The following is a 25,435-nucleotide window of genomic DNA, read 5'->3' on the forward strand; positions in this document are numbered from 1 at the left end:
TACACAAATCTTTCCAAACATGTGGCTACACAAATTGAAGGCATGTCTTGCTGTCATGTGCTTTATGCCACTTGCTTTCCATTTTTATTCTTCCTCTGCTTTTTTTTATTTTGTCTTTAAAGTATGGTATTAATTGTGGAAACACTTAGGTTATTATTTGGTTAAAGCTTAAATCCTGAAGTATTTTATAATAGCTCCATATTAGTACTTGAAAGCAAGATGCAATTTTATACCAACTTACATGATAGTTTCTAGAGCTGCATATCTGGTAGAAATTAGAGAGGGCATTAGACGTGCCCAGGTGCTGTTTTCTCAGCACATCCAATTTAGCTGATACCAGGAGGAATGGTGAACATTTTGCATTTTCCCAAGGGTCAGAGTGGGAGACTGCAGGCATAATAATCCATATACTTACCTTTAATCCATATACCTTTAATCCATATACTTATTCTTGCCCTGCTTCTTGTACAGCTGCAGGAGTAAAAGTAACAAGCACATAATCTTCAAATTCGAGATTATTATTTACATACTGCAGAGAGTATAGTAAAGCAACTCCCAGGATTGTTGCCAAGAGTTGGATGCAAAATACGCAAGCATGCTAAAATGTACCCCTAGCAGTAGCAACGAGGGTTCACTGGAGCCACATACACATCCATGCTCCCTTTTTAAAGCATAAGGTTGCCTCCTGGCCTGTAAAACTTCGAATCCATCAAGAAGCCAAAAAAAAATTGGCAGAGTTTCTTGCTGCAATTATTGTGGAGTTACAAACCCCAACAAGCTCTAAGTCATGGTTTTGGGCACCTCTCGTATTTTATAGAGGCTTAGCAGATAGCTGTTGTTACCTGATTTGGAAAGGGTATTTTCATCTCTGCTTTTTTTTTTCCTGTTTCTGTTTCATTTTCTTTGGAAGTGGGAGGAGTTCTTAATTGTCACTTTTAAGTGACACTTTTAAGTGTTTATATCATGAAAAGATTTATGAGGGTGAGTTTTAAATCCCACAAATATTAACTTAATTTCCTAACGTGAATTAAAACCTTAGCTGTCCTAAAAGTTGAAATAAATGTCGTAAGAGGTTCCTGGTAGGGTATTAGAAAAAGAGTAATGAAGTTACAGAGTCAGCTCCACAGTTAAACTGCCCCTCAAATAAACCATGAACTAAACTATCCCTCAGATAAACCATCAACTGTTACCTAATGCTGAGTAGCTACTTCAGGCAGCAATGTGTCTTGAAGGCAATTAGAGGTGGAGTGGTAATAGCATAGATTTATAACATAAAAACATTCATAATCCTTGGCATTGGAGGAATGTCATTATGGTACCATACTGTTACTTTACTGGTCTGAACAGGAACTGAAAATACTCTAGCTTTCTGTGTATGATATAATGAAAGGCAGTAGTCTGTCACTGGGGGGAATTCGAACAAAGATACAATAGAGCTTTAAGCAGAGATCAAAGAACCAAAGGTGCAGTCTCCTCCTTTCATAGGTAGTTGCATTGAATCTCAATGTTGTTTTTATCTTGATTTGTTCTGTAATGCAGCCTGTTCAGGACAAGAATGAGAACAGAGAGAGGGAATAAATCAGGAGTGCAGAAGTAGCTGCCTCTGTTTCTCGCTGAAGGGTCCTCTGGTTCCTTTGAGAGACCCCAAAGAACTTTTTTTCTCACAATCTCTTGAGATATACTGGTTGCTAAAAGAGAGGGGTTTGTTCAACTTATTTACACTACCTAATTAGCCTGACAAATTGCTGACTTGTAGTAAACATGTACAAGAGGAATGCATCCTTATTTCTTGCAAGCAAGCCTGGGCCATGTGCTTTGTTGCTAACAACAGTGTATTGCTCTGAGATGTTCAAAAGAGCTTGTGGGAATTGGCCTGAATAACAGCTGGGCTCGTGCCTCCAGTTCCCTTAGCTCCTGTGAAAATTCTGCTCATCCATGCCTCAGACCTAATGCAAACAGGATTCAAGGATGTTCTGAGATTTTTGGGGTGGGGGTGTCAAACACATTTATTTTTCTCAGTACAATAACTATCTTTCTGCATTCTAACATACAGCCAGATGTTTTCTATTCTCTTATATTTCATAACTGTTTATGCATAATTTATAAACTTTACCCTAAATTGACTTTAAAAGAGAAGTTTCATGGACTGTGTTTATTGTACAGATCAATTTTCTCAAAGAGCGATGAAATTTCTGCTGTGTATGAATGTCTTTCATCCCGGTCTGCTCTGTTTTATAGTGTCTTTAGCCTCTAGCACCGTTGGTTTGGCTGGGCAGGTCGTCCACACAGAAACCACAGAAGTGGTGCTGACAGCTGACCCCATAGTAGGGTTTGGGATACAGCTCCAGGGGAGCGTGTTTGCTACTGAGACCTTGTCTTCTCCACCTCTCATTTCCTATATTGAGTCTGACAGTCCAGCGGAAAGGTGAGGTTCTTTCAGTTGACTGCTAAGTACGTTTTGGTGAATATTCCTTGGGGTACTTTGGGCTTGTTGCTTTCGATTTGTGATAAATTGCAGGGCCTTGCTCAATGGAAGTGTGGCAGGTAATAAACTGTCTGTTCTGACAATGATATTTCATATGCTTGATCACCTAGAAGAAGGATGACAAGCACCAGTGTTTTTATCATCCAGAGTCCTCCAGCAGGAGGCTGGAAGCTATATTCATGCAAAAGGCGAAAAAAAATCAGAAACATTGCTGAAGTCAAAATAGTAACAATTCAGTGTGCCATGGGGGGAGGCCATATCCAGCTCTATTCAGTTTTGGTACAGAATCAAATACTAGGGAATACCAGAGTTCTGACTTTATTACAATTTCATTGCAGCATTTAAATTGCATTTTCATGCTTATGTATGTCTTTAATCATGGCATGAGAACAATAGTAGTTGAACAGGCAAGTACTAGCTGCCATTGCAGAGCTACAACATCTGTAGCCCACGGTCACAGGCAGAGGTAATGTCCATGGTGGGGTGGAGGCATGAAGGCTGTGCCCCTCTTCCTGGGGGTACCTGGAGAGCACGACCCATGCTGGGAGTGCTTGATAGCATCCTGGTGCAAAGGAGTGGCAGCAGCTTTTGTCCCCTCTGCGCCTGGGTAGACTGTTGAGCTGCTGTGCCACACTTCTCCTTCAAGGTTAGCTTGAATGTGTTTGATATTGCCAGTTCTGGTAACATGCACATCTGATGGTTGTTCTATATCGTTGTGTACCAAGGTGTGGGGTGCTGCAAATAGGAGACAGAATAGTGGCAATAAACGGTATCCCGACGGAAGACAGCACATTTGATGAGGCCAATCAACTGCTCAGAGACTCCTCCATCACCAACAAGGTCACTTTGGAAATAGAATTTGATGTCGCAGGTATGAGTATACTGTTATTCTGTCTTGCAAGAGAAGTGAAGGAATAAATCCCAAGTACATTGCAAGTGTTAGGCATCCAAGCTGGAGACTTTCTTCTCACATACACACCATTCAGTTTTCAAGTGACTATTTGAAACCTGTGTCTCTTTGTACAGCTTTCTCATTTCATGTATCCCTGCAGCATGCTTCAGAACGCAAATAGAAATGACAAGTCCTGTAGTAAGACTTGGGGAGAGTCCCTCCTCTGAGTTATTTCCAGACATTTTTCTGTCCTGAGATAGAAACAGTTCCTCTACAGGCCAGCTAATGAAATATTTTACAAGACAGAAAAGTATTATAAAAGGGTGGATAAGCATAAAACTCCAAAGAGTTTCACTTACGGTATCTCAAACCAGCAATCCAAACAAAATAATAGAAATTGAATTTTAAAAAGCCAGGAAAATCATTGTTAATGTTGCTGGTGAATCTTTATTATTACTAATGGCTTTCCTTTCTTCTGTAATGTGTTTAAGCATACGAATACACCTATGAAATCACAAATTATGTAAATCAAACAAGTACACATTATGTGCGTGCATTACCTCACTATGTAAATAGTAAAAACTTCTAAGGACTCTGTGTTCATCTGACAGTAGCTCCTTTGAAGTCATGACAATGTTGCATGTGCTGTGTTTTGCATAGTGTGATTATTGCTAATGGTATTATAAATCATGATGTCAAAAGCAATCTAGAGGTTCCTAGAATAATTTTGCGTAATTTTTTAATATGCGCAGATCTAGTATCATGTTTAACAAAAAGCACCAAATACAATATGTGCATTCATATACATAGGAAATGAAATATGAAAAAATTAAAAAATGAATAATGGGAAAGTCATTTAAATATAACTGAAGTCACATGTATTTCAGTCCCTGGACTTGTTTGTGCCCTACCGTTTATTTGCTCCATCACAGCAGATTCATACTCGTGGCTAGAATCCTCTGCCACATACATATTTATATGTTTCCATAGCTGTAATTTCTATTGCTCCTTTTCAGGCCAAGGCCCAGACTTCTGCTAGCAGTAATGCCAAAAGTCAGGATTCAAATAGAGTGCTGTGTGTTCTAGGTTTTTTTGCCTCAGTCAGCTCCAGGCTCTTCTCCATTAGTGAAGTTTTGATTCTTTTTCTTCCCAGTAGATGTAAAATCCACGGCAGTTACCTGAGCAGACAGTTAAAAACTTGTTAGACCTGCAGCAGCAAACGCCCGAAATCCTTAAGACTTGATCGCCTGTTCCTTTAATTAAAAGTTATCTGCCAGCGCTAAAATTTTCACGTGTGCTCACAGAAAGTGCATATGAGCTAAAAACCTGCAGTCTCAGCTGGCTGCTGGCCCATGCAATCTCCATAAATTCAGTTAAACCTCAAAAAAAATTGAGTTACTGTGAAATTACCAATAGAGGAATAAATCATACTTCATATGTCCTACTTCCTTCCTTCAGCATCCATGTTTCATCTGTGGCTTGTGATGCTGATGTGGTTTCAGTATAGAACTACACGTGTAGTTCCATGAACTTGGAATTTCTGTGCCTTATAAATTATCTAACATTTTAAATATTTTTTAATAGAATCAGTTATACCAAGCAGTGGAACGTTTCATGTAAAACTACCAAAGAAGCATAATGTGGAACTTGGCATCACCATAAGCTGTAAGTGAAAGTGCTTGTTTTTAAGACCACGTTTATGGGATAATCTGCAGATAGTAGGCTCTGCAGCTATAGACTCATGTTTGGTTTGATACAAGCTTCTTTTTCCTTTTTCTAGAAAGGAATGATTAGAAGTACTCTGTCTCTGATGAAATATCATTTTGTAAGAGATTTATACTCCCCTTCTAGTAGTTAAAGAAGCCAGAAGTTTGCCAGGCCTAAAGCTTGACCTATTCCTTTATCTGTAGCACATATTTAACTCCCGTTAAATTTAAAAAAAAAAAAAAAAAACACAACCAAACAAGTCAATAAAATTAGGCCCATGCAAAAAAACTTCCATAGCTGGGAAGTTTAAAGCAAAGTTTACCATGGTGTCTCACAGGCTCTTGAACCAGGACCCCACTGAACTCAAGGGTTCTCACAGGCATGAGGACCTACATACATGGGGTTATTTTCTTCTTCAGAATCCAGAATCTGAAGATACATCCTCAATGGGTAAAACTAGTGGACAATCCTAAATGTGCAGGTCACATAGCAAAATCCCCTTTCACTAGGGATTTCAGAGATTGCTAAAGAAGGCAATAAGGGTGTACATTAGTCTGGTTTTCAAAACGTATTTGTTACTGTTGTTTGAAAGTGGTTTTATACTTATTTATTTTGGGAGCAGACTGTAAACGCTGTGTTGGGACTGGATTATGACCAGATAAACTCCTTGATGGAAGGAAGAAAAACCCATATCAAAGTTAATGGGTTTGTGTTTAACATACTTAATGACAGTGCAGAATCTGGTCTCACCAGAATTATCATTCCTTTATGGTTGTGGCCTTTCTTAGACTATTAGTTTTTCTTTGGAATTATTGATGTGTCTTGGGGGAAGGTTGTGCTTTGACTTACATTCTCAAAGCTTCCACCAGCGCAATGGAATAAGGTTAATCAAAAGTACAGCAGGGAACCCAGTGCTAAGAATTACATCTGAGGAACAAATGAGAGACACTGCAGGCCTATTTGCTTGCATTGCACACTTGAATGAGTAATTGTTGGATTCTGTAAGATGTGATGTGATATGATGCTTGAAGCAAAATCATAGCTCTATGTGTATTTATGCAAATGAAAATATTGAGAAATGAGAAACCTGGAGAGAGGCTGTTCTCTTTGAATGTTATTCTTAGGATCAGTAATGGTTCGTAGGATTATTGTAAAAATACAGTCTTCCTAATAATTTGATTTGTATTGCTTTTTGGAATTCAGACATCTTGTACTTTTTTTTCTGTCTGTAGGCGTAAACTTTGAATGGAAAGTTAATGTTCTTGGGATTTAGTATTTAGCAGTCCTCTTCCAAACTTTGCATACCTTCCTGACTTGGAACTTGGAAAAGTTAGGGCTTTATAAAATTAGTGCTTTATATAATCAGAGCAGCACCTGGTTGGTCTTAGTTCTGCTCTTCTGAGTATATTGCAGTATCTTTAATATTTAAATTAAATGATCCGTTATAAATATTAATCCCACTTATTAATGGCATTTAATGCATATGAAATTTGTCTAGGATTAATTCTTTATTTGATTTCAAAGGATTTATACTAATAACTGAAAGTTTGTGAATTTACTTGGTAGAAGTCCTGAATTGCTGCATTTCATGCTTGCTTTTCAGTGCTTTGCTCTGTTCTACCTAATTAACTCCTAAATGAGGCAGTGTGATTTGAAGAATATAAGCATTTTATATTCGTTTTGTCAAATTTTTGTCAGAGCACTTTAGCACATTAGTATGCCATTTATTACCAATACTGTCAGCAAGCTATATGATTTCTTTTAAAAAAAAATACTAAGGGAAACTCAGTGGAGTTGGTATGACCAGGCTTAAACAGAGGTGATGAGGTAGTGGAGTTAATGGTGAGTGAGAAATTGCTGTCTCTATAAATATAAACATTACAGAGGAACGCCTGTCTTGCTTTCCGTATCCCCAGTTTGGTTTAGGATTTGAATGAGAAAGTCAGGAAATGACCTGAACTGACAGACAAGACGGACGTTTTTTGTCAGAAAGGAAACATAAGCCTCACCTCAGGTTGGCGCCTAAACATATTCCTATATTTAAGTTCAAGAGTTCTTCTAAGTCAGCTGTTAGGAAGCACACATCTTGGAAGAGGTATTTATCTCTTTTTTCTTTGTGCTGTTTCCCTTGGTAATAAACAGCAAGTGTGCCTGCATGGAGTTACAGACAGGTACTTGAAAGCATATCTGAGGTGACACACAGCACTAAAGACAGTTAAGCTAATTCATGATCTTTGAAAAGCATAACATGTAATAGGGGAAGCAACTAAGCTTCTCTTAGTTTCAGATTTAATAATGCAAGACAAAAAAGCAAAACAAAAAAAAATTTCAAAATTCCCTTAGATAGCAGACACCCCCCTAAAAAGTAAGAGAGAAGAAAGTTTCATGAGTGTCATTATTAATGTTCGTCCAGGGCACTGATTTTCGGATAGTGCATGTCGGTTGCCTCACCGTATACTGGCCTTGCCCACTGCTGCCTGCACACACACACTGGACTTCTGTCATCCTTCCATTATCTCTGCAATATTTGTCTAATCTTCCCATTAACAACTACTTATACTCAATAAAGACCGTATTTCATAGTTTACAAATATAATTGACTATATATTTCATGCTTTGGGTACCATAATTTTCACAAGCAGTTACCTGGTTGAAGCAATTAGAACGTCTCAGTTCTTAAAATTACATCATCCAAATAAAGCATGACACAGCAGTGTCCATGTGTGTGTGATTATGCTTTTATAACAGAACCATTCCCTAGAAGAAGGATGGCTTTCAAGTAGATTGAGTAGTGTTCAAATCTGTTCCAATTTATTTGCCAGTGACATCGATTTTAGACCATCTAATGGAATATAGATCTTTTTTAAAAAGATAAATTTTTCTGCCACTGGCTACTTTATCACAGACTGATATTTTTTAAATCCTTAAATGATGTCGATGAAAATTACTTACTAGTACAGTCTGATAATTGTAGTTAACAGCTCTTTTTTTTTTTTTCCTTTTCTTTCTTTCTTAACTAAGATTCTGATATCCTTACTGGTAATGAACTGCAGCACCTTGCTTCATAAATAATCTCTCTGAAGCTAATGGGACTACTCAAGGTACGAGAAGCTGCAAAGCTGGTAAGAATATCAGAATCTCACCCGAACTATCATCAGTTTTTCTAAGCCATTTTGACTAGCAGCTATACTGTGGTCTGCTTTATTGTTTTCGTACTTCATCAGAAACAAGCTTTGTAAATATCTACAGATATTTAGCATTGACTATGAGAATGTTCTCTATATTTTGGCATTTTACCTAGCCAACTCAGCTTCATTTTGCATGTTACAAGTAATTATTTTCAAGGCAGGGCCTGAAGAATCAGCAGGTTTCTCAGCTGCTCCAAGCGAACCAGTACTTAAGGAACAAAAGAGCTACATCAGCCTAATTTTGAAAAGCTCTTTCATCTACTTAATAATCACACTCTATTTTAAAAGTCTAGTAGCTGTTAACCAGCATTGCGGATATGTGGACTGACTTTGTAAAAAAAATATTTTTCCATCCTGTTTTGCTCTGCTTGTTCAGTTTGTTTAGAGTTTGATCAAACTCCAGAACTTGAAGCCATACTGAGACTAGTGAGTGAGTTTTGGCTGGGTAGTAGGTGAGATGTCCACCCCAAAATCTGTTTAAGTCCCATTGTTTTTTTTTTCTTTGGGTTAGCAGTGAAATAAGAAAGGAGGGTTATTTGAGGGGGTTTTTTAACCAAATTGAACAGCTGATCTACAAATGTGACAACACTTCACTGAACTTGCTTTCAAGTGAGTCGTTACTGATAGGAGTAGGGTAGAGGCCTGGGATGGAGACCTAGAGACCTAGACATCATAGAGTAATTTAAAGAGAGAGAATAAACAACTTGCGAATGATCAGCCTTCCAGCTGCAACACTAAATTTAGTATCTGTACAACTTTATGCTCTCTTCGCTCCACTTGCAGTTCATCATACAGACTCTGTAAGGTCTCTACAAAAGCTCAACAGTAGGTAGACTGACAGCTGGACCAGGGAGAAGAAAAGATGAAATCTTTGGTGAACAAGCAGAACGGGACAAGGAGAGAAAATGAGAAAATGAGAGCCATAATAGGGAGACAGCAGACGAGGGGAGAGGATGAGGTGTGAGCAGGGGTAGGGGAAACTGGGACTTGAGCAAAAAGGCTGGACATGGGTGAGTGGTAAGGTGCTTTGGGTTTAATTGCTTCTTTAAAACAAACATAATTCTGAAATGAAACATAAAAATGGAGACTTAAAGCTGTACAGTGTGACTTCAAACGTGCGTTAATTCACGAGGATATCTTTTTTAATTAAGTGGTCAGATACTACTTTCTCACTGGGACTCTTGCTTCTCTGCTCTCTGGGGAGAGATGAAACAGTGGTGTGTATCCAAGGGGATGGAGGCTGCATAATGAATGAGGTGGAGAATGGCAGAAAAGAAAAAGGAGGTGATCTCATGGTCAAGATGATTTAATGCTACCCTGGAGAAATCAGGGGTTTTTTCCTTTTCTTTGCAATGGAGTTGTGCTGAGACGGGTCATTTCACGGGGCTGGGAGGGGGCTGAGGGAGGAAGAGGGTGGGAGGGTGAGAGCGAGAAAGAGAGAGAGGGAGAGAGAGATTTTCCACAGGTGGCTGCTTGATTTTCTGTGGAAACCACTGAGGTCCTGGCATCACACTCACAGAAATGCTGAGCATCTGCAGCTGTTGCTGAAAATGCCAGTACTTGTACTTTGGACATAGAAGCTGTAATGTACTACAAACTATTGGGAGAAATGAAGGGTATCTCAAATTGCTCACTGAAAATTGTCATACTTTGACCTAAATGTTCCTGTGTTTCCTTTCCTCATCTGTAAAATCAGGATATAGTACTTGATCTTCTTGCTGGGGACAGCATCTGTTTGCTAGTGTTTGGGAGGCAATCTTAGGCTGCGGTGATGTGCAGTACAAAAGTTCAGGAGGAAATTAATGATTTTATCTCTGCAACACAACTTGAATAGTTTGTAGCAAGTATGTCACGAGCATTGAACAAGAATAAAACAAAGTGTGGTGTAGCTGCTTATTAAGGGCTTGTCAGCATGGGGGGATTCATTTCATGCTGAGCTGTGTTTGCTGCCTACAAAAAGGCTTTCATCCACCAGACACAATTAATAGCCCGGGATAACTGACAAAATGCTGCTGGTTCACACTTACTCAGTGTGAAACTGTAATAACTTTGTGTGCAATATCATACCCTTTGTATCCACTTCTACTCTGTGGCTTCCCACTTTGAGCTGTGCTCTTTCCCCCTTTTTGGTTCCTTCTCTCTTCTTTTTGGAACAGTAATGGCCTGGTTTTTTAGTACTGATAATTTTTATAAAGCAATTTCATAAAGACTATCTTAATACTCGAATCTCAAACTGCAGCCATTGTACGGTGGATGGCATATAACCTCAAAGATTTATAAGGCAACCTAGAGGGTAAAAACATAGAATTAAAAAAAAAAAATCACCAAAGTGATTCTTTCAAATTTTAACAAGATACTAATTGGTGAAACAAACCCAAATTCAAATAAATCATCGAACTGTCATATGAGATATATTTGACCCGTGGCATATGAGAAACAAGCTATGAAAATTACACATCTTGCAAAAAGTTCATTGCTGTTCTCTAAATTACAACATAGGCATTTTCTGAAAGTGTGCTGTTTTAGACAAGTTTCTAAAAATTCTTGAAAGTCCTTGTGCATCTGTCTTCTGGATTTTCAAGACACTGCATTTGCAATATGGCTATTTAGCAGTTCTTAAACAGTTCCTTTGGACATTAAAGGGCTTTCTCAGTCAGGGCAGCCAAGGTTAAGATCTGTTAGAATATTGTGTTGGGAATGTCATTTTTAATACACCTTGTGGTTGCTGTAGGTGAAGATCTGTCATTTTCCATCAAAGAGAAGAACCATGAGCTGCTAAAGTAACTGACATCAGAATTTTGTAGGTGATCCTCCAATACTGGGTAGCTTTTTAGGCGATTATCAGTTAGGCATTGGAGCCTAATGGAGAAGTACCTTCTGTGAATGAACGTAGAGGCCTCAGTATAGAGAGCAGACATGCTTGGGGCAGTTGAAGAGCTCTACATGTGCAAAAACCATTAGCGCTTTCAGGAGAACTGAGTGCCTTATACCACATGGCAATGTTTTAATATTAGCACCCTCTTTGTTAAGAACAGTCCCAAAAGTCAGTCTGCGTTCACCACACGGATTACCTCCCGGCCAGAGCAGCTGTAGCTGGCGTACTTCCCGATGGCAGAGAGAAGGCGCCACACCATTGTCTAAAAATATATCGTTCGTCACCCTCAAGTTCTGAGCTCACTGCTTACCATATCAGATCCTCAGTGCAGTCTTCTGCCAGCAAATGGATGAACCCTCCAAAACAATGCACTCAGTGAAGCTGCTCCAAGAAACCGTCCTCTGGAAGCAGCCAGTAATCATTGTCGTCTTTCTCTGGGGTAGTTAACTGCTTCCTGTGCAACCAAAGTCAAGCAAGATTGCTGAGCGAATTTCCTGGTCAAGGGAAACTTGTCAAATATTTCTGCACAAGTCAGTGCAATGACTGGCATTGTAGAACAGAACATCCTGTTAGCCATGATGGACAGAAAGAAAATTGACAGTTATGTCAGATAGCTCCAAGAAGAGATGAGTTAGGTGTGCAGGAGAGGACTGGTGGGGGTTTTGCTAATTTGACCATTGCTGGAATTGCAGGGCTTCTAGTAGGTATCCCCAGTCCAAAGTGGGGAGGTCTACAACGCTAAAGGCTCAGCAGCAGTACGGAGGAGCAAGGTTACTCATCAACTGAGGCCCATGTTTACTTCAGAGGAAGCAGCAAGTCACAGTGAAGCAAGCATCCGTGTGGTGTAAGCTACATCTGTGCAGATGTGATAACTGTGTATCAGTTACCTAGTGGTATGTGTGGCCACCATCCACAGCATCTCATTTATTGTAAAGTAGATTCCTCCTTCTCACCCAGGAAGCATCATCTTCATACCTCTGCCTTAAGGACTGAATGACAAAATAGTGGATGTAAAGAACATGGGGTAGCTCACTATAGATATTTTGCCACAGCAGCTCTGTTGGTCAGGGATATAATAAAACACGATTTGTGACTGGCAGAAATATTGTGGCAAAAGATCAGCGTTAGTAGTTGTGCTTAAAAGTTCTACTAACAGAAAGTCCTCCTTACGTGTTGTAGCTACACAGCATTTTATGATACATCACTGGAGCTGTACTGTGATATCTTCGCATGGTTCAGTCCTGGCCTAACCCAGAATGCAGACATATCAGGTTAAATTCACTTTGCACTAGCCACCTTAATCCTGGCATTTTCTAATTTTTGAGGAGTATGCAGTCTTACTAATATGCTGATGACGATTGTTTGTATTTGTGTGATTTAGGGGAAGGGGTAATGCAGGTAAATAAAGTGAACAGAATGGGCCCATCTGCATATCTAGAAAAACCCCAAACAAATACTTGTATGTATTCTTTATTACAGCTCCATCCAGTAGAAAACCAGGGGACCCTCTGGTTATTTCTGATATCAAGAAAGGAAGTGTTGCTCACAGGTAAGACAATCAAGCTCCCAGTAAAAATCGGTTTCCATTGTGTAGCCACCCAGAATCAAGTTAAACAGAGGGAGCTTGTAAGAGACGCTGCTTTTTAAAAAAAAAAAAAAAAAAAAAGTTACAAATGAGAAGTCCAACATATTAAGAAATAATTGTTTTTTGAAAATCCATATTGTTTCTATAACAACGTTCTTATCTTCTAAGATACTTTAATGCTACTAGAATTTCATGTAAGCTTGTTTGCTTGTTCACAGAACTGGGACACTCGAACTGGGTGATAAGTTGCTTGCGATAGATAATATTCGGCTTGACAATTGCTCAATGGAAGATGCTGTCCAGATCCTTCAGCACTGTGAAGACCTTGTAAAGTTAAAGATCCGCAAAGATGAAGATAATTCTGGTATTAGCTATGAGTCTATTGCAGATTCTTGTGTATTTTCAGGATTTTTAGAACAGAGGGTTATTCTTTTGCATTTAAATTTTAGTGAAATGTTTTTTCTAAGCATGGCTGTCTTATGCTAATACCAATCAGAAAACATTACACTAAAAAGAATTGTAATAGTATATAAAATTTTGAATTTTCTCAGTGGCTATATTGCCTACAGCAGCTGCACTGCAAAACATCTTCAGTTTCCCTCAGGTGCAGCCATGTAAGGTTGTTTTCAGCATTTTTTCTCTTTTCTTTTTTTCCTGCCAGCTTCCCAAACTGAGGACAATTTTATCTCCTGATTAACGTAATGGCTACCACCCTTTTTTGAATATCAGAGTTCTTTGCTTCCATGGCAAAACCGGCCTTCATTGTGAATTCAGGCCACATGCATGCCATGGTCTTGGATAGCTCACATTTCTACTGCCTGGAAAGAGCACTGAAGAGATCAGTGTAGCAATTTGACATTTGTTGCACTCTGCCATTAATTTTCTTAACTAGGGCTAACCAGAAGAACAGACATAATGGACCAGTCTCCTTTCCAGTCATTCTCTAAGATCTATAAACTTCCAACTCTGATGTGGCAGGGCCGCTGTATGATTAATAACTTCTTATTCACTTACTGTTGATAGCGGAGAAACGTCAGTATTGTGTCAACTCTTAGCAAATACTGGCTATTACATTTTCAATTAGCTTGGTGGATTACTTTTCATCCTTCAGTTGAAGTCTCGTACTGGGTCGATGCCATACCTGTGTAAATGTTGTCGGAATTACATCCCATGGGATTTGCTGTTGTTCCAAAAATACTCTGGCAAGCAAGGAAGAGCTGCCACTCTTCTGCTGTGCAGTGGGAGCTTATGTGCCAGCCCACTGTATGCCGGCCAGAGGCTTCCAAGGGGTTTAGGTAGCTGGGTGCCTCTGGAAAAAGCGTGTCAGATAAAGTGTAGGTCATGTTAACTGTGCCAAAACACTGATAATAATGCCCCAAGTAGGAATGCAAGGCCAACACTAAGCATGAAAATCCCAGTATTCTTTGCTGAATAAACACCTCTCATTCTTCTCTCCCTTGATTCTGTATGTTTACCATTTGCTTTATGTGGAAATAGGAGGGAGTTGGGATGGGGGGAAGCTAAAGGCCTAAATTTTCTGCAAATTGGGAAGAAACAAAGTAGCTCCAAAGATAATAGTATTTCTCCAGCTCTGCTTAAGTACCATGTTCAGCATTAGAAGAGAGCAACTCTTTGAACCTTTGCTAGCAATGCAGGTGTCTTTTTTTTTTCCTTTTGAAGTTTTTCTATCTAACAAATAGAAATGGGAACATTTGAATTTTCTAGCTTGTCTCAGGTTAGTTCTAGTAACATTTACGGAATGTGCATCCTAGACATTTTCCTCACTCACTGAGCCATTCGAAATGTCATTACCCACAGATCTAGGAAAAGTTGCTCACCAGGCCAGACGTCATGGCTGAGTACTAATATCATAAGATGGGCAAGGGAGCATGTATTATTTTGATCTGAGGAGAAATCTAGCATTTTAAATTTTAAAATATCCCTTCACAACTCAAAGATGCTGCAGTTGATTGCTCTCCCGCTGTGATTTTTTTTTGGTAATATGTAAAGAACATGCACTGTATATATACAGGACCCGTTCTTGTTGCTGCAACACCTGCTGGGTATTGTTTAAGGAAAATACATTGTGTTTAAGCTTACTCATTGATGAATTCTTCTCCATTTCTGATGACTGATTGATGAGACTAAAAATTTCAAAATAATGCAAATGACTTGATGGAATATAATTAAATCAAATTTAATGGAGTTATTATTCAGCTTAGTTGATAATTAAGAATTCAGAAGCTATTTTTGATTCTGTTAAAAAAGCTTAAAACTTGTCCATCAAAAACATGGGATATATTTCAAGTTCTGTTAGTAAGACACCTGCTCATCTTATCATAACTTTTGATTTTCCCACAATTCTTTTCAGGAAGTTTGGTGTTAAAATTTTTGAATTATCTTTGATTCTAAATACCTTCCATTCAGTTCAAGAAACAGATGAGTACCGGTATTTATACAATAGTAATAACTTGTCTTTTCTCTAATAATGTACCCTTGTGGCAAAGAAGGCCAACAGCCCCCTGGGCTGCATTAGGTCGAGGGAGCTGATCCTTCCCCTCTGCTTAGTACAGGTGAGAGATTTCTGGAGTGCTGCATCGAATCCTGGGCTCCCCAGTGCAAGGGAGACATGGACACAGTGGAAGGGCCACAAAGATAGTGAAGGGGCTAGAGCATCTCTCCTGTGAGGAAAGGCTGAGGGAGTTGGGACCATTTACCCTGGAGAAGAGAAGGCTTTTATCAATATACATAAATATCTGAGGAAGAACATAAAGCAGATGGAGCCAGGCTCTCTTCAGTGGTGCCTAGTGACAGGACAAGAGGCAATGGACACAGACTGGAATACAGGAGGTTCTTCCTGAACATCAGGAAACACTTTTTTACTGTGAGGGTGACCAAGCACTAGCACAGGTTGCTCAGAGAGGTTGTGGGGTCTCCACCTTTGGAGATATTCAAAAGCCATTTGGACACAGCCCTGGGCAACCTGATCCTGGTGGCCCTGCTTGGGCAGGAAGTTGGACAAAAAGACCTCCAGAGGTCCCTTCCAACCTCAAGCATTCTGCAATTGTGTAACGAAATAGCCTGAAGTTACATTTTAACAGGAAAGATATAAAGATTTTAAATGGACTAAAATTTAGTCTTAATAGAATGAGGGGAGATTTTCTGTTGACTTCAATGTAATCAGGTTTTGGCAATAAAAAAGAAATTGAACAAGAGAAGGTTTTGGTTTTGGTTGTTTGCTGTTGGGTGTTTTTTTGGTTTGGTTTTTTTTTTTCAAAATAATCCAGTAGAATATGATTAAAAAGTGTATTTGAAATGTAATCCTTTGAAAATGTTGTTTGATTACCAGTCACTAGACTGAACGTGCTATTTTTTTCATTCCCTCTTTCATAAGAAACCAATTGCATCCCCTTGGCATTTATTGCAGATGAACAGGAGAGCTCTGGAGCAATTATTTATACTGTTGAGCTCAAGCGCTATGGTGGGCCTCTTGGAATTACAATTTCTGGTACTGAAGAGCCCTTTGATCCCATAATCATTTCCAGCCTTACAAAAGGAGGATTAGCTGAAAGGTAAATTGGAAAGCAAATTATTTTTAAACATTCTTTTTGTCAAGATAAAGATCTGTTTTGTTTACCTGAAGATGGTTCATGGTTCAGGAATTTATTTTTTTATAATTCTACAAATCTGAGTTTATAATGTTTTTGCTGTTGTTTTTTTGATCACTGCCAAGTTCAGAAGCATGAGCAATAGCTTAACAGGATGTTCTTGCACATACCGTACAAGACAGAGCAGAGGATTGTGGTCCTTATTATAGCAAAGACTAGTCAATCGAACTGCTCAATCACAGGAACATTTTGGCATCCTTTTAAAAGCAATAGCCATGTATACTACAATAGGTAAGGAAAGCACTTCATGTGTCTAAGTTTATACACATACTGCATCTGTATGTGCACTTATGTACACCATAGCAAGCATTATCCGAGGAGCAGAAGTGCTCCTCATGGTAAGTGATGGATAGAGAATAATGAAAATGCTGAGGTTGTCTATCACCTATTATTTCTAAGATAGGCAGAGTCATTGCAATTGGTACCTTACAGAGAGAACTTACAGCACACAAAACACGATACTGTGCACAGCCAGAACAAACAGTGCATTCACACAAAGAGAATTTATTTTCTTCTCTTGATATGATCCATCCTGAAAGCGATGTTGGTGAAATAGCTGGCTACTGGCTCACACTGCCATTATCTGTTATGTTGTGAGACTTCTAGAAATTTGACTCATTTCAGAACTTACTGAGCTGCCTGAGATTGCTCTGAAATATGTGGGCTGCAATGAATATCATCCATAGGTGATTAACTCAACTACTGCAGTAACACAGAAATCCACATCTCCATGCCTTAGCTCTGCTATTGTCACCACAACAAAGGTGACTTGCTTTAAGCCTTTCAAACAAAAGAATTACTCTGTAACACAGCTATAGAAGCAAAATGAAAGAAAGAAAGGAAGATGAGACTTTCACGCTCCAAATATGCAAAGAAATTGCCTTTGTTGCTTTTTGTGCTCTCTTCTCAATGTTTTACTTCTCTCTCTAATTGTAGGACTGGGGCGATTCACATAGGAGACAGAATCCTAGCAATAAATAGTAGCAGTCTGAAAGGAAAACCTTTGAGTGAAGCCATACATTTATTACAGATGGCAGGAGAAACTGTCACCTTGAAAATCAAGAAGCAGACAGATGGTGAGTATGGCCAAGGGTAGCATCAGTGGTCTTTAATGTGTGTGTTGTTACAGATTAAAAACCATTTAAGCCATCCCTGGAAAAACGTCGCGTCAGTAGTAAAAAGCAGAGAACTTACTGCTTAGAAGTGCAGGAAAGCAATGATCACCACCTCCTTTTTTATTTTTTTTTTTTTTTATAATTCTTTTCAGCTACCAGTCCCAAGAAATTTTCTGTCCCTGTGGGTCACATAAGTGAGCTGAGCGATGCTGAAGATGAAACCTCTGCTGCACAGAAATCTGGCAAACTCTCGGACATCTATTCCACTACAGTCCCAAGTGTTGACAGCGCAGTAGAGTCATGGGATGGCTCTGGTATTGATACCAGCTTTGGAAATCAAGGTACTATTAAGAATGCAATCGACATTTAAAGTAGAAATTATCATCTTCATGGTTGACCTTCCTTTGCCTTAAAGAGAACTTTGTCTGTACCAACCTTAAACCTTGTACTTTGTAATGTGCCAGTGTCTCATTATGACCACACACCTCGCCAGGCAGCATGATTTCTTACACTTGGCTGGCCTCAGATTCATTCTTTCATGACAACGTGATGTGTTATGAAGCATTTATCAATGCATTAATGGACTTTTGTTAGCTTTACTGACATCTGAATAGCCCAGTCCATAGCTCATCCACAACTAAATGAGTTTATCCTTCAAATACAGATCAATGCAAGTCACAGAAAACACTGAAGATGTTCATGAATTTGATGCCCATATGCAGTAATTTTTAACTGACAACAGATTTATTATAAACTACTGAAGGGGGAATGTTAGACATTGCTTGTGATTTGTAAATCTTACACTTCTTCCTCATTCCTGCAGCATTAACATCAAACTTTCAGCTCTCAAAAACAAGCATTCTATTTAAAGACATGATTTTCCTTACACTAAATTTTCTACTTCTATTTGACTTTTCTTTTATATAGGATTTTCAAATAATCTCATTTTAATTTGTAAAACACATTTATTTAGGTAGTGAGGGATGCAGATGTCTTGTAATATTCTAGATAATGAGGAAAACAACTTCCACATAGCTTCAGCGTTTTATTTAATTCTGTTTCCATAGTGAAGCAGGTATTCCCACTACCTGGCAGATATCTGGACAGGTAGATCCTTACTTCAAATATTACTTTCTCTCTTGCTCTGGTTTCACACATTCTTTCAATTTTATTTCTGTTTCTTTCTGTTGGTTTCCGGGAGCGTGGTTAGTAGCTTGTGGAGAGTAGCTCTGTTTTGTACCCTCACACAGAGGACTGAAACCAAGCTCTGCCCAGCAGATTTCTCATATAGACTGAAGTTCTGTGCTGATTACTTTCATTACTATTCTCTTAATGTGGCTGCTCAGTGATAACACTGACAGTTGCTTCTGGAAAGCAGAACATTTCCTTTGAAACCTGCTGAGCTGCTCGAGATCAGGAAGTAGCTGATGTCACTACTAGTGGCCGTGTTTTTTCTGTTCTTTAATTTTTAAGTATTTTGTAGCCTTACTGCGTATGTTTGGCATCAACTTGCTTTAAACAAGACAGTCTCGATATATTTAATTATAACTCCTGTTTTCTACATTTTACTTTTAATTTATTGTTACATATAATGTTTTATTTAGTACTCAATGCATTGGGCTATATTCCCCTTGCATAGTTTGTATCTCACTGGAGTTAAGAGTTGGGGTGAATTTGTTCTGTTTTTAACTGTTTTGGTCAGTTTATCAAAATAAATCACATTCGATTTTCTTCTGATACTTTTACATTCTAAGGAGAAGTATTGCTGAAAAAGTGACCAAATGATAGTTCTCATTTCTTGGGTGAATTGATTATATTTGGAGCAAATTGTTCAACTGTGGAAAGGATTGAGGCCCAGACTGCTTTCCAATGTCCTGATGATTCAGATGCCATACCAAAATTAAACAAGTATCTCAAAGCAGATTTTTTCTAACTCCCTTGAAAGAATCAGCCCAGACTTGTCTGGATACATGGCACTTCTGCTAAGCAGCCCGAGTGTAATCAGATTTGCGCCTTATCCGTTGCTCTGGTACTAATGTGACCCACATTTCTATGAAAGTTCATTCTGTCTTGAACCTGTCAAGTTGACTTTGGCTTCTCTCCAGACCTTTCTTGGCATAAGCACAGGCTAAGCAAATTGAGGAGTTTGGGGAATGTTTCTGGAGCACCAGATAATGCTTTATCCTATTAGTTACTAATTTAATGCTGGTGAGCAGTCTTTTCTCTCCTCGAATTAATACTCCATTTTGTACCTTTGTCTAATGTGTCTGCCTTACTAAGCCAGAGCCTTCCCCACACAGCAGTCATTTTTGCAACCAAAACCCTTCCTAGAATCTGGGGGTATGTTAATGTCTGCCAATTAGCTGGAAAATGCACACAACTCTGTAGTTACATGAGATTTGAGGGAGACAGGTCTAGACTGATTTATGGAAGCAAATTGCCCTCTTTAGAGAGGTGACAGCAGTGATATTTGTTAGTCATCAACAAAATAGAATGTCCTAATCCAATATGCACATCAGAAAACACCAACTACACAGCTAGAAAAGGAATATGTCAAGATGAAATATATATGTATATAGCAGCTCTACCGTAATGGATTTTGCTTAACAGATCAGCATCAGGTTGTGACAAGTTGATCCATGTGTTCTTCTTGATACATCACTTGGAAGCCAGACTGTCTGGTTCCTACTTGGAATTAAAATTACACTTAATTCAGTTAAAGAAATACTATTGAATTAATACTAACATTGCTTGTATGATAAAAGCACCCAGAAATAAACTCTTCAGATATAAAGGTCATCATAAAGGCCGTCTGATGCCATTTACACAGCTTTGAGATATTTGGAGATGGCTGACAGATAAATCACTTTCTGCAATATGAGCTTTCCAAGGGTATATATTGGTCCTGGGCATGTGTGCCCATCGTGAGACAGGCCTTTTCTCAGCTCTGGGAGCCCTAGCACAAAGCAGTGTCTCTGCTAAGTGCAAGTCCCCCTTCCACAGAGGGGCAGGGGTGCAGAGATTCCCATGTTGGCCTTGTCCAGGGCTGTGACTGCACAGTCCTGCAGTTGTATTAACGAGTCCTTGCTTCAGCGGTGCCGAGGCAGCTGCTCTCCTTCCTCTTCTGGCATTACTCCAGTTACTGGTCATTAGAGAGCCTCTGCAGCATGCCAGCTTTTGCATCTAGGTAGCCATTCTACAGATGGTTAGTATAATTGACACTAACATGTCACTAATTCTTGGCTGCATTGCTTCCAAATTTGAGAAAGTTACCAGGAGGAAGAAAAAACTTTCTTGCTTGTCATCTGAAAAGTCAAGTTGATGAGGTTTTTTCATGCATCCTTGCAAACTCTTTTTTCAATAGGTCTGAAGCACAGTTTTCTTAATAGCGTAGGTTTAATTTTGGGCATGTTGCACATGACCACGTAAACACATATTTCACACATCCATAACACATGTGATTTTTTTCACTAGTATTCAGTGCTTGATGTCAAATTGGAAACTGATAAGTTTTGAAGGTGTCTAGAACTAAACATCAGAAGAAGCCAAGACATAAGCAGTAAGAGAACAGTGTTAGATATATTTCAGATTTTGCTCTCAATGGTCTTTCGCAGCAGAAGCTGTAGAGCACACCTAATTCCAAGCATAATTTAGGTCATAAATGACCTGATTACTACTGCAAAAAAAGCGGTAGCAATTGTGAGTCCACATCCAAGTTCTAGAGAACCCAGCTCCAGAGATGTGCTTTTCTGTCATTACAACACATACAGTGCACTAAACATACAATTCATCTTTTTAGGACACAGCTATCAGGCTTCAGGATACAACTTCAATGCCTATGAATGGAGGAGTCCTAAACAGACTAGTTTGTCCCCTCCAAGCAAACCACGAAACCACCCATTTCATGATACAGGGCTGAGTGATGACGAATGGGACCGACCTACAGCAAGCAGGTAAGTTCCCATATGCTTTTCTGTTTTCTGATTTGCAGCTGCAGCAGTGCCTCAAAAATGAACACTTCCTGTCTGCAATGAAATTCTGGTTTTCTAATGCAGCTGTAACAGCTCTTCCTTTAAATATGCGATATAGTGTTTATACTTCCTGAAACTTACTAGGGGAGATCAGTGATATTTATGGAAGACTATGATGCCAAAATCAAGACATATATTTATTCTGAGTTACTTCAGACAAAAAAAACCAAACCCACAGCATTTACCTCTTAAGAATAAACAAACAAAAAAATTAGTGCATTCCCCTGGGTAAGCTAAAGAAAAAAACTACTGTTTTCCACTCCACAAAAATAAACCTACAAATAAAGTGTCTAAAGGCAACTGGCATGTTGATCTTTTTTCTCTTCCATGAAAACTCTTCATGTTGGTTTGGGCGAAGCAGCAGAAATTACAGTCTTCTTCCATAAATGCTTGAGACATCTGCAGTGATTCAGTAGAACAAAGTGATCCAGGTAGAAATGTCTTGTTGAAAGCTATTGTAGTTTTCCATGCATTCATTTCTCTTCTTCTGAGAAGTAAATCTCCTTTTCAGTTAATTTCTCTGCAGGCAAAAGAACTTCCTGGAGGAAAAATGCTTAGTTGACAATGCTTGGAGATAGTGAAAGACCTAAAAGTCTCTTATTTTCTGTTCTAAGTATGATCTGTTCCACTGCAGAGACTTGGGTAATTCCTACCAAAGAACAGTTCTTCCTCTGACAAGGAAAGACGGACAACACAGTTAGAAAGATTTCTGTGTTCTTTGTACCCATCCTGGACTTGCAGACATGCACGTCCTTCATTAGATATACAGTGTCTTGGTGTAGCAGCACAATGAGCCTGAAATCCCAGTCTGTGAGAAGTTCAGGTTTAGTACTAAAGAAACCCTTTCTGGTGCCTGAATAAACATACTGGATAAGTAAATCCATAAGGTCCAGCCTGTTACCTTTGAAATACAAATCAAGGCAAAGCTTACATGCCCGTGCTGCTTTTCAGAATCTGAATAACAAACCCTCTGATAGATCTGGACAAGTGTGTGTTCTCGGTCCATATCGAGCTCCTTTGGTCACTACTGGCCAGAAACATAGTTTTCATAGGCTAGTAGTGGACAATATTTAATAAAGGAAATGACCATAGTTTTCTTCATATTCTTGGTAAGTTAATATCTTTAATAGCAGCACCTTTTCCACAGTTAAAGCCGATATTTTGTTTCTCGGATGAGATTCAGCCATAGATTCCAGAACACCTACTGTTTTGCAGTTACATAAGTCATAAGCTGAAAAAGTTGATGAGCAATGAACCAGAAAGCTGGATTGTAAAACACAGCATCTTCTAAATGAAAAGCATGTATTCTACTACCATTTTCAAGCACTATTCAACAGAAAGTATGCACATTAAAGTGTCTTATTCTACTTGTCAATGTGACTTAACACCTGAGATATATGGCACGAATTAAAATAATGATTATTTTAACCCTGTATCTGTAAAATGGATTATGCCACACCTGATGGTGTTCCTGTACCAAGTGCTGGAGTATTTGTGAAGGGCATGTCTGTTCTTCCACCTGTTACAGGGATCCCCAGAAAACCCCCTTTTCTCTGCCTCTAGCTAAGCAACTTGTCTCCTTCTATAACACTAAAAATTAATTTTTTCTTACCTTTATTTTGTGTAGCACAGCTTCCAAGAATATGTGGCAACAGAAGGAGACTGAGACATTGGGAGACAATCAAGAAAACCATTTAAAGCAAACTTCTGTAGAAAGATCAGGGGGAGAGAGCATAAGGAGCATGAAGAAAGAGAGCAAGATGTGGAAAGGTGCCTCTGTTGGGCAAAGGAAAGGTGGGGGACAGCTGGAAGAGTGGAATACTTCCAGGTAGGTGAAGAAGGAGTGGACAGGAGTGAGATCCAGCTGGGCTCAGGGCAGGGCAGGGCAGGGCTGGGGAAGGGTGAAGAAAGGAAAAACAGTTGAAATGAGAAAAAGGAGAAAAACAAGGTAAAAGCGGAAAACACATAATTAACGTGCCGTCGAGTGGCAATGAAAGTTCACTTGGCAAGCAGATGGAACCAGAGAGCTTAAACTGCTCTGTAGCCTGGTTATGTGTGTGTATTGCTGGCGGGTAGGACAAGTCTGTTATAATTCCCGCTCCGGGGAGAATTTTTGCACATTAAAACAATACTTACAGGAATGAGTCTGCCAGATCATAGAACATCCTATGATGTTCTCCTGAATTAAAAAAAAAAATAAAAAAAAGAAAAAAGATTTTGTCTCTCATATGGCAATAAGAACCAAGTCATAGGCACCTGTGTCTTCTTATCTGTCCCACTACCTCTCCTTCAGCATTTTTATGCATCTAAATTTCTGGTGGCTCTTTGAATAAGCATCAGAAAACCAAATATATTCGTTATAGGTCAAACAGTATTTCATATGACATAAAATCAATCTCTCAGGCTTCAGAAAAAAAAGCTATCTAGATGCAAAACTATTTTGGTACCTCTGTTTTTTCTGGTGCAGTAGCTCAGCTACAAATCAACTTATTCATGTGGCTGTAATGGAGATACAAAAGTTGAGCATTTCACACACCAGGAGACAAGACTAGGAGAAAAGGCAAAAGAGGAGGTGAGGGCAGAAGAAGGGATTGCTTCAGCTAAAAAGAGGTCCAGGCTTATGGGCATCATGATTTCAGATTTCACAGAAGTCAGAGAATAAATGAACCTCCAGTTCTAGGAAAACCAGTCTTTGCTGTCACAGACAATTGCCTCAAATAATCCTGTTCATGAACTCAAGTTCCATTTCATATTATAATATTAGTATGCAATATAAAGAAAGGTATTGTAATGGATAGATTAGTCTGTGTTCAACATTGGCTATTGAAACAACTACTTAGGTTTATTGAAAGAGCTAATTTCAGAAGTCAAGCATCTTTCTAAAATCATGTTTTAAATACTTTCTTATCTTGCCTGGGAGGAATTGCAGCTGTGATCTGAGTAGGTATTCTCACCATTGCTGTATCTATTGCAGTATCTTAGAAGAGACACTGGTGCTAGATGGAGAATCATTGCAATAAGAGATTGAAATGGCTGACCATTGTCTGCTTGACTGATCATAACTGTGAGAAAGCATCTCTGAGGCAGAGTATCATGTGTTCGAAGCATTTGAGCTGTCATCTGTTGTGCTGGGCGATTCTCCTATTTAAAAGCTATTCTGTTAACAGTGTTACATTCACGCTGTTCTCGGTAATACATTGTTTGTTGAGCAAGGCCTCAGATGCTTCCATGATAGTGTTTGCTCTGTTTATGTGCTGTTAAGCACCACTAGCTGCAGTCCATGGGCAGCTACTCCAAAGTAACAGCTTGCTGCCACCAAAAGGGCGAATTCTCATTCTTTCCTTCCTCATCTTTCCCCTGTGCCTTTCACATAATCAGCCCCCTCCTGTGCAGCAGCTCTGATGCTTGTGTGAACCCTCATTGAGCCGATTCCCCTTGCTAAGACAGCAAAAAACTCCTGCTTCCTCCCCACACACACGTACACTGTGATGGTGTTGCTGCAGTCCAGAGTTGTCATTTTTTATCAGACCTCTCTTGCTGGGCAATTTCCCTAATCATTGCTGTCACCAACATCCTGCTCAGGAGTGCTAGAAATAAGGCTTCAGTGCATTTATAAAACACCAGAGACCTAAGTCTCTACGCAAGACAGTTGCATCCCCCAGAGTTTCCCCGTGTTTATGTATGAAATGACTAGAGCAGTTTATATGATGGCAGCCAGGTGGCCTTAAATTGATAATGATAAATGCAGCTTAGGCTGAAGGAATCAGGTAAAAAGCACTGCCGTCCCTCTTTTGCAAAATGCTGTTTGCAAAAATGAGGGCTCTTTTCCTATTCCCTGGGAGAAGTCCGTGAGGTTGAAAGGTTTTATTGCAAATATTCATTGCACGGA

The 25,435-nt window shown here is 39.2% G+C and overlaps 1 protein-coding gene across 5 annotated transcripts in view; it reads left to right on the top strand.

Annotated features, from left to right (window-relative positions):
• GRIP1 (glutamate receptor interacting protein 1) overlaps positions 1-25,435 on the top strand; it is a 230,661-nt gene that overhangs the window by 191,105 nt on the left and 14,121 nt on the right. For all 5 annotated transcript variants that reach the window (XM_074168854.1, XM_074168855.1, XM_074168857.1 and 2 more), the window contains 9 exons: positions 2,239-2,425; positions 3,211-3,356; positions 4,962-5,042; positions 12,627-12,696; positions 12,951-13,096; positions 16,160-16,304; positions 17,337-17,485; positions 17,668-17,856; positions 21,315-21,468. In XM_074168854.1, the coding sequence (XP_074024955.1) occupies positions 2,239-2,425; positions 3,211-3,356; positions 4,962-5,042; positions 12,627-12,696; positions 12,951-13,096; positions 16,160-16,304; positions 17,337-17,485; positions 17,668-17,856; positions 21,315-21,468 (1,267 nt within the window). The remainder of the gene's footprint in view (positions 1-2,238; positions 2,426-3,210; positions 3,357-4,961; positions 5,043-12,626; positions 12,697-12,950; positions 13,097-16,159; positions 16,305-17,336; positions 17,486-17,667; positions 17,857-21,314; positions 21,469-25,435) is intronic.

This window comes from Numenius arquata, chromosome 2, assembly GCF_964106895.1.
Source record: "Numenius arquata chromosome 2, bNumArq3.hap1.1, whole genome shotgun sequence".
NCBI lineage: Eukaryota > Metazoa > Chordata > Aves > Charadriiformes > Scolopacidae > Numenius > Numenius arquata.